This window comes from Acromyrmex echinatior, chromosome 12 (assembly GCF_024713525.1).
Source record: "Acromyrmex echinatior isolate Ae372 chromosome 12, ASM2471352v2, whole genome shotgun sequence".
In the NCBI taxonomy this organism is placed as follows: domain Eukaryota; kingdom Metazoa; phylum Arthropoda; class Insecta; order Hymenoptera; family Formicidae; genus Acromyrmex; species Acromyrmex echinatior.
Window position 1 is genome coordinate 12,120,275 of NC_141863.1, and position 16,333 is coordinate 12,136,607.

Sequence of the window (16,333 nt, forward strand, 5' to 3'; positions counted from 1 at the left end):
ATTTGAAGGGCCTTTAGTAAATTGTTTAATTAAAAAACTTTTGCTTGTAGAATTGGCCCTGAAATTGGTTACCCCAATGCTCTTACTTTCAAGGTTCGTTAAATTTAGCGCGCCTGACTAATCAGATTTAACAAGTTTTCCATGTTGCTGTAAATTTGATACAAATTGCATCGCCTGAATTTCCTTTTTTAAGGAAAGCGACTTTCGATTTTGCTTACGATATTGACGGCAATACATACCATAAATGGTTATGCACAATTGGAGAGAAACAATTTTCTTCTTCTTTTTTATAAGTTTTATAGGTGTCAATCGTACGACAACATGATGGAAACTAATCTATATAAAACAAATTTGCTAGCAATTTGACAGTAATATAAAAGAAACTGTTGTAGTAAAAAGCATTAACCTCTAACAATGCTTTTCTTTTTAAAATCGCGACTCAAAAGAAAACTTTAAGATATCTTCAAGTTCTTTAAGAAAAAATATCTTTAAGATATTTCATAAAGAACTCTAAAAAATATCTTAGATGACTTAAAGTAACTTATGAGTTGATTTTAAAGATTTTACTTATTTGGTTGATAGGTATAAGTTACTATGAATAAAATTACAATGCAGAACAAAATGCATATTAAAGTATTAGGAGATTTCATTTACTCGGTAAACATTTCAAAAGAAGTATTATGCCTTTCATTTTAGAGCCTCCTTGAGATTCACTTCAAAAAATTATTTTATTAGAACACAATTAAAAAAAATCTTCTAATGCTGCGTCTTTTATTCTATTCTATGTTGTTTTTTAAAATCGAGAAATTTAACTCGATGCATCCCTCTAGTGGCGATACCGCATACTGTTCGACAACACTCCATTCAATTGACAAAAATGTGAGCTAAATATTTTACAAAAACGGTTTCAAACAGATTGTATCCACATTTATGGGAATGAGTTTGTTACAACATTTTCGTTCGTTTGCGCAAATAACCTTTGTCTGTATAATGCCTCTAGGTTAACCTAAACGAAATTATTATTGCCCTGGTGACAACATGATGACAATTGAAGAGAAACTTGTGCTAAGTACCTTTTTCTTTTCTTATGCCAAGGAACATTTTGTTATCTGGGATAGGCTGGCATGACGGCATGGACGATAGCTTAATAAAGAGGATCGTGGCGCTTGCATCACCTTTTCGTGTAATCGATCCGCTATATATATGTAAACTCTATGACTTTTTCACTAACAATCTTACTTTGAAGGTACTTACAACTAACTTTGTATTTTCTTACGTCGAATAAAGTTTATTGTTAAAAATTTGTCGCATTTTGCGACAGGTTATGGGCCCATAAAAATCAAGTTACAGTGTTTGTGTTTCCCGAGGTTCGTTCGAAATCAGTGAGTGTACAATCAAAACGAAAAATGGAGAAACTGATGCTACTAAAATTCAATACCGAAGACTTCGTAGTGGCGATTTCAAATTGAGTCGTACTTAGCGATACTTCTGAAAATTGTCGACGGTACGATGAAGTGTCCATCAGATGAAAGAGATCTGAATGGGACAAATTCGACAGAAAGGCTCGATTAATCATTGCAAGTACATTAGAAACGAATGTGATACGTCAAATTATGAATCTTAAAACAAATGAGATTCGGTTCTCGTTGCTATACGAATTACGAGACAAATGATCGTTCACCTGTACAAAAATTCTTCAACTATCGAATGACAGACAACTTAACAATAGATCAATATGTATCAAAGAGCGAAGAAATGACTAGAAAACTCAAAGATCTCGGTCACAAGTAAGACGAAGTTGTAATTATTACGAAGGTATTACACAGTTTATTATCTAGTTATCGTCACGTTATCTCAGCCTGGGATTCAATACCTTAGATCAACAAACGATGGCAAATTTGTTACCGCGCCTACTTATAAAAAAGGCTCTAGAAGCATTAATGGCTGCAATATCACTCGAAGATAAAACATCGGTAACTTTCCTTCACAAGAGAAAGCAGAAAACAGTTCTAACAGCAAGTTATAGAAAGGCTAAAACAAAATCGAAGAAATTTAATGAAATGTGTTATCACTGCGATAAGTCTAGTCATCGCAAATCAGAAAACTAAAATCAGGGGCTCTATTCTTGAAAAGTGTCGCATACGAAAAACTAGAGAAATGTTATAGTACATGTGACGCATAGTATTTCCCTAATTTTTTGTATCCGATATTTTTCGAGAATAGGGGTCAGAGACGATATCTGGAGAGATTTCTACAAAAGAAAATAATGAGCTATTGATGGTAAAAGCTAACGATGTCAATAATTTTAATGAGGTACTGATACTGGCGCTTTGCATTACATGTCACCGTGACACGAACTACTCCGAAACTTCGTGGCAATCAACGATAATTCAATTCCAATCACGATAGGTGATCCTCGCATGGTGCCGTGGTCGTGAGAGGTGTGTTTGGTGTGTGAATCGCGATATTGGCCTTGAGTTTTTACGTTTTTTCCTGATTCTCTCGGTACGAGAATTATTGCTTCGTCCTCGTCTCCATGCAAGGACGCTCTGTTCGTGTGCGCGCGAGCTAGCGAAATCGGATTGTTATAGAAAAGTGCTCTTATGAACGGGGGCTCGTCCCCCGATGGGGGGGGGGGGGAATTGGGCGCCCGGTTTTGAGCCCTTTCTCCCATCCAGATTAGAGATAAAGGCGAAACTCTGTCGCTTAGCGACTTCGTCGCTTTTGAGAGGAGCCAGCGGCTTCTCAATCAGGTATTCCCAGCCTTTTCCCCGTTTCCCTTTGACTCGGAGGACAATTGTGACACACGCGATACCATGGAGGAGAGTGATGCTGCGCATGCGCAGGAATGTATGGTCGGCATAATGATGTATACAACGGATGATTGTGTGCCCTCTTGTATGGAAGTGCAGACAGATTCTGCGTCTCGAAAAAGGTTTTTGGGCGAGCCCAAGGGTCTCAGTCTCGAAGTCCGTCATTAAAAAACCTAATAGATCCAATGGGATCATTATGTCCCCTATGGGCGAAGGGCGATATGTCTCCCTTTCCTCTTGACAAGGCGAGCTCGTCCGAGCGCACGTCGAATAACTCGGCTAGCATAACATCGACAACGCGGCGACTTCAGTGCCGAATAACAAAGAGAAAACATCCAAATCGCCCAACGCACTTTCGCGTACATACAACAACACGGATCTACTGCCATATGTGGTTCATGTGCACAACTCGAAGTTGGACAATGGCAAGAATTCATCACCAGTCAATCTATACCCAACTGTAGTCGGCAGCATCTTAATTGGTATTGTTGATAATGATATCCTCGAAACCAAGAAGAGCGGCAAAGGCAAGATTAGTGTGGAGTTTCGTTCCGATTCTGCGGCTAACAACCTCGTTCAAAATAATGTGCTGGCAAAACATAACCTTAAAGCATTTATATCTCTGCACCGTATTATGCGCACTGGCATAATTAAAGACGTTCCGCAGGAGATTGACGTAGACACGGTGAAAGAAATTTTGAGTTCTCCATGCAAGGTACTTGAGGTAATTAGATTAAATAGGCGCATCAAAGTGAATAAGTACACATATGTATAAGTACCATCTCGTGCATTAAATTTGAGGGACAAAGACTGTCCATGCATGTCTCGCTTTTTAAAATAAGACATGAAGTATTACCATATATTTCACGTGTGCGTAATTGTTATTCTTCTTGTTTTAGAGTTGGTTAAATAAGCAAATCTTGTAAAAGCGACACCCGCTATCTCTTTTGCGGTAAAAAGATTAAGGAAGTTCACCCAGAGGAGGAGGATTACTCGCTTAAATCGCTTGTCCGTCAATCTCCGAGATGTATTAATTGTCTGGGGGGCTATCTGGCCACGTCGCATGAGTGCCCAATCATCCAAGAGTACAAAGTGGTTCTCAGCCTTGCGGCTTCCGAAAATCTTTTCTTAATGGATGCCAAAAGGAAAATTAGGTACAGTAACGATACCAATAGAGCTTCGCTCACATATTCTCGTCTTGATTTTGATAATTTCTCACTATTGAAGAAAAACTCGAAAGGGACTGCTACCGGTCGCAGGCAGGGCGGCACACATCCTAATCCTGTTAACAGAGCGTATGGTGACACAAGATTATTTCAGAAGGATTCAGGGGATATATTCCACGCCTGTGGCTCTCAGGGGGGACGTTTTTCCGCAATGCCGCCAGCCTTTTCTTCTGCTTCTTATGCAGATATAACCAGAGTTCTGACAGCTAATATCGAACGTGGGACGAGTAAATCAGTCTCGTCATAGGGTCTTTAAAGACGTTAGATCTAACATGACCTCCCTGAGGATAGTCGCATCAGGGAAGAACGCGATTACGGGCCCTGAGATGGCCTCTCACGAGAACATCTGGAGTGCTTGGTTAGACCTAACAGCAGAGAATCCTCTCAGCTGAGGGATGGACATGGCGCTTTTGTCAACGACAGCGTCGGGGAAGGAGAAGGGACTCCTCTCCTTCAAACACGAATGGGCATACCTCTTTATATTCTTTACTGTCCTAAGCTTCGTTCAGAAGGGTACCCTGCGGGTTTCTTTGCCAACTTTATTAGGCACGTTAACCCCAATTCTGGGTGAACTTCTTGCTAACCGGGAGGGAAGGAATATCAGTGCGTTTTTAATGCAGTTACTTAATTTGCTTGTAGAATTTTTCGCCTCAGCACCGACATTTAGCTCCCCCGATGAAGTTGACAGGTCCTCTGGAACTACTAAGTTTTATCCTCACGAAAGAGACAGAGACACCTATTATGAATAATACAATCTCGCCTATTTCTGTCTTACAGTGGAATTGTCGAGGACTTCTAGGCAATCTCCCACAGATTCAATTTTTACTCAGTCAGAAAAGTCAATTATTCAGTCAATTACTCAGTCAATTATTTGCTTGCAAGAGACTCTGCTCAAGCCGAGTACTAAATTTAATATGCCAAACCATGTGAAATTGCAAAGCGATATTCTGAATGTCCATGAATGGAGTGGCCATGCTCATTCGGAAAAATTTGCACTTTGACCTCTCCCCCTTCTGCCACCCGTCGTGGGAGATTCAAGATGCAAAGTTTATACTCGGAGGACATTCCACGTTTGCGGTTTTTAACATGTGCGAGAGCGAATCAGAGCGAGAGCGCAGACGTGAAATTTTAGAGTGATGCGGCGTTTGTCTAACAATCTTTCTCGCTAGTTCAAATCCGGCTCGAAGGACCAGAAAATGTGCGAGAGCGCACCGCGCGGAAAGATTCGAGTGAGAGAACGGCACAAGGTTGATATGATGCACGACAGTAAAGAGAACTCCGTTTCTTTGTAATTTAACAAAAGAATTTTCTTTAATATGCAAAGTTACAAAGTCAAAAAATATAATTAATTAAATATTAGATTAACAGAATATTGAATGCGGTCACCGTTACCAAATTGTATTTGGAATCGCGGTGATGAAAAATCTCGGCGATTTTCTCGGCACTTCTCGAAAAGATTCGTTTTACAGCGGTTTTCACTAAGCGGTTGGCACGGCGATTTTACGAAGCGATATAGTAGCGAGACTATGACTCTAAGAACTCTAAGAACTTTTTAGACTCTAAGAAGGAGGACGGCGAGATCGAAGCATTTATTGCTTTCGGCCTGGGCTTTCTTCTTGGGAAAAAATCCAATAAAATTTTGCCACAATCGTAATTATTACGTGGCATTAGGTGTACAAAATTGATTGGCGCTTTGGATTCTTTTCTAACGACGTTCAACGTAACAGTCATGCACGACAGAAAATCCGTACGTAGGATTGGTGACAGCGGTCGGAGCGCGGCGCTCGCGTGCGCGAATTGAATCGTTCTAGAACTTTCGATTGTCCGTTGCCGGTAACGACAACTTGTTTGCATGTAACGACTTGTTTTTTAAAAAGAACAAAGAACGCCAAATCGCTAATTTTTATCGAGGATTTAGATCATGCTCGAGATGAAATCACGAGCTCACTTTATGCATGCGTTCAATGACAATTACTGTCGGTCAACTGAAAGAATTCTTGCTTTTCTTTCGAATTACCGATCTCAAACATTCCCGCCCGCCTCGTCATCTCCGTGACGATATATGTATAGAAGTTATCTCGAGCGCATTGAGATTACAATTAAAAAAAAAACAGTAAACGCGTACATAAGACAAGCGATACAATGCAATGATTCCGTGGAAGAGCTTGAACTGTAAACGAGAGTTATATGACAAGTAACATTGAAGTAATGAACGAAAGTACACGAGATCAATTCAAGCTCTCCTTTACATTTGATGCATTAGCGTGAGAGATAAACGCGGTAGCCTCTTCTGGCAATAAAACTAATTTGACAAAGGACGAGTTAATTCGGATGAGGCGGTTTTGACTGTGACCACTCGCACTACGCCGTCGTCTCCAGGATGTAGCTGCGTGATCCGCGCCAGAGGCCACTTATTTGGTGGTGAGAGCTCGGAGCGAATGATGCATAGCGATCCAAGGCGTGGTGGCAAAGCGTCCTTGGTCCATTTCGGTCTGGTAGCCAGAGTGTGTAAGTACTCGCGTGACCATCTCTGCCAGAAGTGGTCTCGCATTCGCTGGATAAGTTGCCACCTAGAAAGCAAATTTTCCTTCTTGTCTGACAAGGAAGGCTCAGGAATGGCCAGCAGTGGTGCCCCAATGAGTAGGTGACCTGGTGTCAGAGCCGAGAGGTCGTCGGAGTCGTCTGAGAGGGCATGCATTGGCCGGGAGTTCAGGCATGCCTCCACTTGTGCGAGCAGGGTGCTCATTTCCTCGAAGGTGAGCCTGGTTTCGCCGATGGTTCGGCGCAGGTGATACTTGGCAGATTTCACGGCCGCCTCCCAGAGTCCACCAAAATGTGGTGCCGAAGGGGGATTAAAGTGCCAATGGATCCCCTCTGATGTAGCGACGTGTGCGATCTTTCGTCCTTCTGATGAGGAGGCTCGGAGCATCTCTCAAAGTTGCCGGTCGGCGCCCGAAAAATTGGTGCCGCAATCGGAGTAGATGTCCGTGCACAGTCCTCGGCGAGATGTGAATCGACGGAGAGCAGCCAGGAAGGCGTCGGTGGTGTAAGCTGAAACAGCCTCAAGGTGAACGGCCTTGGAGCTAAAACAAATAAAGACTGCGATGAACGCTTTGTGAGCGCTGTGCCCACGCCTTTTGCTCGTCCTGATGAAGATAGGCCCGGCGTAGTCGATGCCCACGTGAAGAAATGGTCGTGCAGGAGTCACTCTTCCTGGAGGAAGGTTTCCCATTCTCGGTTGCGGAGTGGCAGCCCTCCACCGTGTGCATGTCACGCGCTGATGCAGCCATCGCTTGACCACCGCTCGGCCTTGTGGAATCCAGAACCGGAGGCGAAGCAATCTCAGGGTCAGCTGAACTCCTCCGTGGAGAGTACGGCGATGGTAGGCTTCCACCAGCAGGCGAGTGAGCCATGACCTTGAAGGCACGATGATAGGATGTCGCTCGTCGAAAGACAGCGCTGCGTGCTTGAGGCGTCCTCCGACTCGCAGGACTCCGTGTTCGTCCATGTACGGGCTGAGGGTTCGCAGATGGCTGGATCGTGCAAGATCGCGTTTATTTTCAATAGCTGTCCTCTCCTCCTGATAGTGCCATGACTGCACTATACGTATCCACTGGAGGAGCGCCGCGTCGAGTTCGGCTGGGAGAAGTGCTGACCCGTGGAGTTAATCGTCCACAGAACCGACCGAGCGACCGCGGTGACGCCAACGCAAGCACCAGGAAGTCACTCTGAGCAACCGGTGAAGCGACGAGAATCTGCGGAGCTCCTCCGGCTCGCGGCTGCTCCCGATGACTGTCGCGAGTGTTGCGGCCCGCCGCTCTGGTACGTCCTTGATGGGCTCCAGGTTGACGCTTGGCCATTGCGTCGGATTCCCGCACAACCAGGCGGGACCCGTCCATCACATGGAATGGCTGAGGAGCTCGCGTGGTGTTAGTCCCCGGGAGGCACAGCCGGCAGGGTTGTCCTTGCCTGGGACGTGACGCCATTGAGCCTCTGGAAGCTGCTGCTGGATTCGTGACACTCTGTTGGCCACGTAAGTTTTCCAGCGCGAGGCGTGACCTCGAATCCAGTGGAGCGTGACCTTGCAGTCTGACCACAGGATTACTGGCGTTGTCGCTAGGTTTAGCACAGAGCGCGAGTACACTTGAAAGCAAGGCGGCGGCGCAGAGTTCGAGTCGCGGGAGAGAAACGAGTTTGATCGGCGCGACCTTGCTTTTGGCTGTCAACAATAGAGTCTTTGTTTGGTTTTTTGCGGTGATGTGGAGGTACACCACGGCGGCGTAACCTCTTTCGGACGCGTCTGCGAAGCCGTGCAGTTCGAGTTGAGAGCTCGTGTCGCCGGTGCCGAGCCAGCGGCCGACTCTGAGCTTCTCAAGCAGTGGAAGTTCTTCCCAGAGCCGCTTCCACTTTCCAGCGATGGTTGACGGCAATGGTGTGTCCCACTCTAGCTGCTGCAGCCAGGCCGACTGTATAAGAATTTTTGCTTGAATGGTCACTGGAGCCAGCCATCCGAGCGGGTCGAAGAGTCGAGCGGTCTCCGACAGCAGGCTTCTCTTGGTGAACGCGACGACGGTGCGAGGAGGAACAGAGAAGGCGAATTCGTCCCTGGTTGGATACCAGCATAATCCCAGCGTTGAGTGGTTCTCTTGTTCCCACGACCGCGAGTCTCTGGTGAGACAGTACTCAGACGGAATGTCGCGAAGCAGCTCCTGGCAGTTGGCGGCCCACTTTCGGAGAGAGAACCCGCCCGCCATGCAGAGGTTGCGGAGCTCGACTTGGAGCGCGATAGCGTCGTCTTTATAATGCGATTACTCCGGTTACGACATCGTCGACGTAGCAGTCGTGTCGTAAAGCATTCGCACCTCGAGGGAAACGCGGTCCGTCGTCATCGGCGAGTTGACGCAGCGTGCGAATGGCGAGAAATGGCGCGCAAGCGAGACCGTAAGTAACTGTTTTCAACGTGAACTCGCATATAGGCTCATCAGTGCTGTGTCGCCACAGGATGCATTGATGCCTATGATCGTCGGGATGCACAAGAATCTGCCGATACATTTTCTCAATGTCGGCCACTAGCGCGTACCGATGCCACCGCCACCGCAGAAGTACGTTCGCGAGGGGTGGCAGCAGGTTAGCCCCCACTAGCAGATGAGTATTGAGTGACTCACCTTGTACGCTGTGATCCGTTGATGACGACCCTCAGCTTCGTCGTGGTGCTGGATTCACGAAGGACGCCGTGATGCGGAAGGTAGCACCGATCTTCGCTGGAATTCGGAGGTTCTGGCGCCAATTTCATATGACCTTGGTCCTCGTAGTCCTTCAGGAAGGCTCGGTAGAGATCGCCGAATCGTGCGTCTCTTTCACAGCGTCGCTCCATGGCGACTAAAAGTCGTTGAGCAAATCTTCGCATCTCAGCCAGCATCGGCGGAGATGCAAAAGGTAGTCGCACTACGTACCGTCCTGCGGCAGTGCGTTGGTGCTGCAGCGCGAAGATGTCTTCGCATTGTTGCTCTTTTGGCGTGAGTGCGACGGGAGCAGGCACTTCTCGTTCCTGCTCCCAGAAGCGGTGCACAAGGTCGGCTAGCTCATGATCTACGGTGCACTGAAGCGAGTGGCGCTGTGCTGAGTTGGTTACTTGGTCGCAACCTCCCGATAAGATCCAGCCGAGCAGTGTCTTTTGAGCGATAGGCGCTTGGGGACCTCCCTTGCGGACATCCTGGAAAATGATTGAGCATACTTCCGCTCCAAAAAGTAGCTCAATAGGGTCGTTTGCTGCGTAGTCTGGATCAGCCAATTGGAGCCCCTTTAGGTGTGGCCACTCCATTCTGATCCTTGCTTGAGGGCCTTGGTAAAGCGAAAGACGTGGCAGAATAAAGGCTCCTACGGTGAAGTCGGTCCCTATTGTTAACGAGGTTACCTTGAGCGTTACCCTTCCCCTGCTGAGCCCGGAGCTTTTGCCGCTGATGCCGATGACTTCGATTGCGGATCGAGAGCGTGGCAGGCGTAGGCGCTGGACTAGAGCCTCGGAAATCAAAGAAATTTCCGAACCTTGGTCGATGAGCACGCGTGTGGTATGCCGATTGCCGTGACGATCAGCGACGGAAACTCGCGCAGTTGCGAGCAAAATAGCCTTGTGATCGTTGTCGCGGCGCACTGCCGACAGTGAGCTGACCTCTTGAGGTTTCGGTGAAGCGTACGCGTCGTGTAACATTGAATGGTGATGAGACTTGCACGTAGCACACATCCTCGTCGACTGGCACTTCGCGAATGTATGAGAGCCGAGGCAGTTGAAGCACAGCTTGTGAGTTTCGGCGACGGCCTTGCGGTCGACCGCGGATTTTTTCTTGAATTCTTCACACACCATCACGTGGTGCTTATCCTTGCATAGGACGCATTGAGAAGACTCGGTGTGTTTCTTGACGTGATGCGACTTGGCAGATCGCGACGGGTTGTTGGAGATCTTAAGCGATTTTGGTTTGGCGGCTTTGAGAGTGACTCCCACTCCAGGCGAGTTCTTGGATCGAAGAGCTCGACGACAAGATGATTTAGTAGATCGAAGCCATGAGAGTCGATAGGCCTGTCAATGCTCTCCTGGCCGTTGACTACCCTGGTCACGGCGTTGAAGACGCGGTTGAGCTCCTCCTCAGTTTCGTTCTTCATCTTAGCCACGGCGGTAAACTTGGAGAAATTGGAGCGTGATAACTCTCTCTTATTTTCGTACTGCTCGCTCAGCAGCTCCCATGCGCGTGGATAGTTGTCTTCGGTCATTGCTAACGGTTGAATCAGTTCCTTAGCAGGACCCTCCAGACAAGTTTTCAGGTAATGAAATTTCTCGATTGCTGAGATTGATGAATTGTTTCCGACAATGGATTGGAAGAGGTCTCGGAATGTAGGCCAGTCTTCGAATGCGCCCGAGAAAGCACTAATCTTGAGGCGAGGCAGCGACGGTTTCCCGGAAGACACATTACCTTCTGTTTTGGAAGGTGAACTCGGTTCCTTCGCCATGAGTTTCGTTCGGTAATCGTTCAGCAGGCCGCGCTGCTGCACGTACGTATTTTCGGCGGAATCGGCAAATTGAGAAGTGTTGTACTCACTCTGATCGCAGGCGCCCTTGTAATGTACTCGAATAAGCTTGTGTTGCTTTTCGAATTCCGTCCACATCTGGTCGAGAAGCGCCAAGCGGGTTTCGACATTGTGGAGGGTGATGTTGGCCGTCACCAATTTCTTCAAATTGGTTATTGACCTGGCCATACGACCATGGATATCACTCTGGGCGCTCAGCAAGGCGTCTATTTCGTCACTCATGCTTTCACTTGCGAATTCTTCTCTCTCTGCTTTTCTTGATAATGCGCGCACTGGACGCGATGCACTCGACACTGCGGATGCCGGCGAGTATCCGGCTCGAAGGACCAGAAAATGTGCGAGAGCGAATCAGAGCGAGAGCGCTGACGTAAAATTTTAGAGTGATGCGGCGTTTGTCTAACAATCTTTCTCGCTAGTTCAAATCCGGCTCGAAGGACCAGAAAATGTGCGAGAGCGCACCGCGCGGAAAGATTCGAGTGAGAGAACGGCACAAGGCTGGTATGATACGCGACAGTAAAGAGAACTCCGTTTCTTTGTAATTTAACAAAAGAATTTTCTTTAATTTGCTCAGTTACAAAGTCAAAAAATATTATAATTAATTAAATATTAGATTAACAGAATATTGAATGCGGTCACCGTTACCAAATTGTATTTGAAATCGCGGTGATGAAAAATCTCGGCGATTTTCTCGGCACTTCTCGAAAAGATTCGTTTTACAGCGGTTTTCACTAAGCGGTTGGCACGGCGATTTTACGAAGCGATATAGTAGCGAGACTATGACTCTAAGAACTCTAAGAACTTTTTAGACTCTAAGAAGGAGGACGGCGAGATCGAAGCATTTATTGCTTTCGGCCTGGGCTTTCTTCTTGGGAAAAAATCCAATAAAATTTTGCCACAATCGTAATTATTACGTGGCATTAGGTGTACAAAATTGATTGGCGCTTTGGATTCTTTTCTAACGACGTTCAACGTAACAGTCATGCGCGACAGAAAATCCGTACGTAGGATTGGTGACAGCGCGTGACGTATTCGTCGGAGCGCGGCGCTCGCGTGCGCGAATTGAATCGTTCTAGAACTTTCGATTGTCCGTTGCCGGTAACGACAACTTGTTTGCGTGTAACGACTTGTTTTTTAAAAAGAACAAAGAACGCCAAATCGCTAATTTTTATCGAGGATTTAGATCATGCTCGAGATGAAATTACGAGCTCACTTTATGCGTGCGTTCAATGACAATTACTGTCGGTCGACTGAAAGAATTCTTGCTTTTCTTTCGAATTACCGATCTCAAACATAACATATATAAACATTGCAGTTTGTCCACCCCTTCTCAAGTCTACAGAGCCCTATTTGATTTTAATCGTTCCTTTGATTATGTTCTGATAGTTGGAGATATGAACGCGCACCACACATTCTGATATTGTGACCAGATTGACAGGATGGGGCGTACTCTGTGACGTGTGACGAGATGGACAGAAGAGAGCTGATGGTACTGAACGAAGATGCGCCCACTCTCGCTCAACCTCCCGGCCGCATGAAATCTGTGATTGATTTGGCCCTGGCCTCTCCAAACTCTTATCGCGCATCCAGACTGAGGAAGATTCTATGGGAAGCGATCACTATAAGTCTGCACCACCATCGGAGGTAGAGTGATGATAACTAAGCAATTCCTTTACAAACTCAGGCTTAATAAACAGCAGCTTGATGATCTGACTTTAGTATTAACACACTCTCTAGAAGAGCTCAAGGCTCAGGCTCCCTTCTCATCTTCAACTGAAAAGTATGAACACCTAAAAAATCATGTTTTAGAGAATGCACGTGAATACCTGCCACCGAATCAAAGACATCCCAGGACTATCATCTTCAGGAGTCATACATTCCCTCCCCCATGGTGGAACAAGGAGTGTGAGGTGGCGGTCATGGACTGGCGTCTCGCGCATTTAGAAAACACATGTCTGTGGAGAATTATGAGCGATTCATTGAGGCGAAGAAGAGTTGTAGCAGAACCTCGAGGAGAATTAAAAGAAGAGAGTGGAGGAGGCTTCCGGCTTCATTCGATGGGAAGATTCCTATCCCTAAGGTATGGTCGCTAATGAGAGCTTTTAAAAGACGTAAGGCTCAGGGCGATGAGATGGCAATTAGGGCTGCGACTAAACGGAGGGATATCGAGGAGTTTATAAGCAAGATTCACGCCAGATTCATGCTTACAGGAAGTTACTAAGCCAAATTTGATTATGGCTCGTCGCAACGAGGGAGCGGGGTCATCATCTTCTCTCCCTCGCGTCTGACTTCGCGGATCCCTTTACCATGAACGAAATGCGTCTCGCCCTCGCGGATTCGAAGAGCAAGTCGGCCCCGGGCTTGGATCAGATCGACAATAATATCATAGGAGCTTTGCTTGAAGATTATATAAAGTATCTTTTGGATATCTTCAACGGCATTCTGGAGGATAAGGAGTTCCTCTCTTCGTGGCGTTCTTCTCTGATGGTCTCAATACCCAAAGCAGGTAACAAAGGATACAGGCCTATCTCGTTGATGTCATGCACGCTTAAAATTCTGGAAAGAATGATTCTCCGCAGATTTAAACATTATGTGAAGTTAAAATCGATTCTATCAAACACGCAAATGGGTTTTAGACTTCATCGTTCTTGTATAGATAACCTAGTCATACTTACTAACTATATTAGAACTACTTTTTCCAGGAGAGATCTCACAGTCGCCGTCTTTCTTGACATTGAAGGCGCCTTCGATCATGTTATTCCTGGCATACTTGTGGAGAGTTTAGAGAGATTGGAATCCCTGTCATACTCAAGCAATTTATACAACATCTCATAGCGGAAAGAGAGGTCTACTTCGTGGCGGATGGGAGTTGATCGGTCCGCGTGTGACTCACGCCGGCAGGACTCTGCACTTAGTCCCTTACTTTTCGACATCTACCTCAGGGACATTAATACGCATCTTCAAGAAGGCGTTTCTTTGTTGCAATACGCGTACATGACCTGGTCAGGTACGTGTCGGCCAAAACGGTCGCGGAGGCTGCGAGAATGCCTCACTTGACGCAGTTAATCATTATCTTGAATAGCTGGGTCTTGAATTCCACAGAAATCCACGCAAGTCACCCAAAAAAAGGTCCCTAAGAAACTTAGTGACGGCGCTTACTATCGGGGGTCATCAGATTACAGTCTCCGCTTCGGTTCCTAGGTGTTACTGAACTCACGGGAAAGGAACAATTGAATGATTTGATACTCGGGGGCAAGACCACTTGCAAAATCATTTCTTTGTTGTGGGGCTCACATCCTTGGGCCCTATTGACGGTTTATCGCGCACTTTTTAGAAGCGCCTTTTTAGAAGAATAGAATATGGCTCACATGTTTATACATATGAAAACCAAATGACTCTCTTTCTACAACTAGAGAGAGTACAAAATTCAGTACAAAATTATTAGAAGGGTCATAGGCAGGATCTCCACGCCCATTAATGTATTTTTATATGAAGCCAAGGAGCACCCCCTCAAACTGAAATTCAACCTGCAGCCGCGCGCGCGGGGTGCAGTGGCTCATCATCCTCCGGCCGCGTCGAATGCGCGACCGGGCCGGGAGCCCTGCGCGCGGGGGGTGCGCCGCGAGACTTCCTCTCGCGGCGCTGAAGTATGAGGGGCGCCAAACTTCTGATTGGCGCCCCTTGGAGGGCTGGGGATCGCGGCGGGGGCCGTGATCCCCAACTCCCGCCCCCCAACATCAACCGGGGCGGCGGGCGCAGGGGGTGGTGTTCCCCCAGCGCCCGAATATAGGGTCGAAGGTGCCCAGCACCGCCCGGGGTCACGTCGTCTTTCAGACGACGTCATAAAGATCCCGGGGCAGGAATCGAAGTCGGCAATAAGTCGACTGGCCTGAGGGGGCCAGTTCCAGATGTATGCTGCACGCGTTCCTGGGAGTCCCTCATGCAAGACCAGATAAGAACACCCGGAGGGGTTTTAGTGGGTGCAAGCCCCACATAACCCCGGGCTCTCCCCCGAGGCCCGGGGTATGCGTCAGGCATTTCCCCTCCGTTATCAAAAAAAAAAAAAAAAGATTCAACCTGCAGACTGCCAAATTTCTCTTCAAGTTTCGATCAGAGTCAGATAATTTAGTTAAGGACGGTATTAGAGATATGGAGCGCGTGGCAGACTCTCAAATCGAGAGGATCAGGGCCATCAAATTTTCTCCAACTTTTAGAAAATATCTGGTTCATCAAGACGAACTAGGAAAGGTTTTTAACTCTAAGATCCCTCCGGAGTTTTCATACGACTACGAAACTACGATCCATACACCAGATTGTAGGCTGGATATGAACTTTATCAGTAAGGATACTCTCAGGGAGCTTATCGTGGCGGAGTTTAAGAGCAAGATTGCGGATCTCATCGCGTGCACGGATATTTCGCTATACACTGACGGCTCTAAGATTGGCGAGAACGGCCCGGTTGGGACCGCCGTTCACTCATCGGATGGAAATTTGAACATTGTGCGCAAGTTCCCGTCAGCTTTCTTTATCTTCTTTGCGGAGGCCTGGACCAGAGAGGCGTTGCTTTATGTCGAACAACGGGGGATAAACTCGGCGGTTGTATTTATTGACTCACGCTCAAGGAGCATTTTGGAAGCCATTTCATCGGTGCGATACACACACGCCAATTATATCATCTATCATATCAAATCTTTATTAACAAGGCTAGCAAGAGAACGCAAATGAGTCGTGATATTCTAGATTTCCTCGCACGTGATCCGCACGGAGATCCGCGGCAACGAAAGAGCGGAGGGCTCTTTGGCGGCCGGTGGCAAAGGACCTGCCGATGCCCTATACGGATGCAAGGAAGGCTGCCTCGGACAACTAAAAAAGCCTTTACCTGCTGGCTGAATGATGCAGCTGAGATCAAGGGCGTGCATGCGGAGCTACATCAAGATTCTTCTCCTCGCCTTTGGTTCTACTCCTCATCTTTGAAGAAATAGGAGATTGTCTTGGTTAATCGCATTCGCAATAATCATTACAATCTCAAAGAGAGTCTATATCAAAAGGGCATGGCGGAGTGCCACTGCGGTCATGTGTGTCAGGATGTTAACCTTAATATAATTTTTAATTATCCGAATTCTTGCAATAATGCTATAAGGCTTCTAAATCATTTACACAATACAAATTCCAACACCGCTAACAACAATATTTTCCTGCTCCTTAAAAAACCTCTCG

General features: G+C 46.8%; 2 protein-coding genes across 2 annotated transcripts in view; both read right to left on the minus strand.

Annotated features, from left to right (window-relative positions):
• The window catches only part of LOC147907919 (uncharacterized), a 52,679-nt gene that overhangs the window by 28,701 nt on the left and 7,645 nt on the right, over positions 1-16,333 (minus strand). The window lies entirely within an intron of this gene.
• LOC147907921 (uncharacterized) lies at positions 3,720-6,974 on the minus strand. The gene has a single exon (XM_087411922.1). The coding sequence runs from the start codon at positions 6,966-6,968 to the stop codon at positions 6,342-6,344; it is 627 nt and encodes a 208-aa protein (XP_087268048.1). The 5' UTR covers positions 6,969-6,974; the 3' UTR covers positions 3,720-6,341.

What these genes read in the sequence shown, in the direction of transcription:
- LOC147907921 (XM_087411922.1), bottom strand. Translation starts at nt 6,968, where the DNA reads ATGCTCCGAGCCTCCTCATCAGAAGGACGAAAGATCGCACACGTCGCT.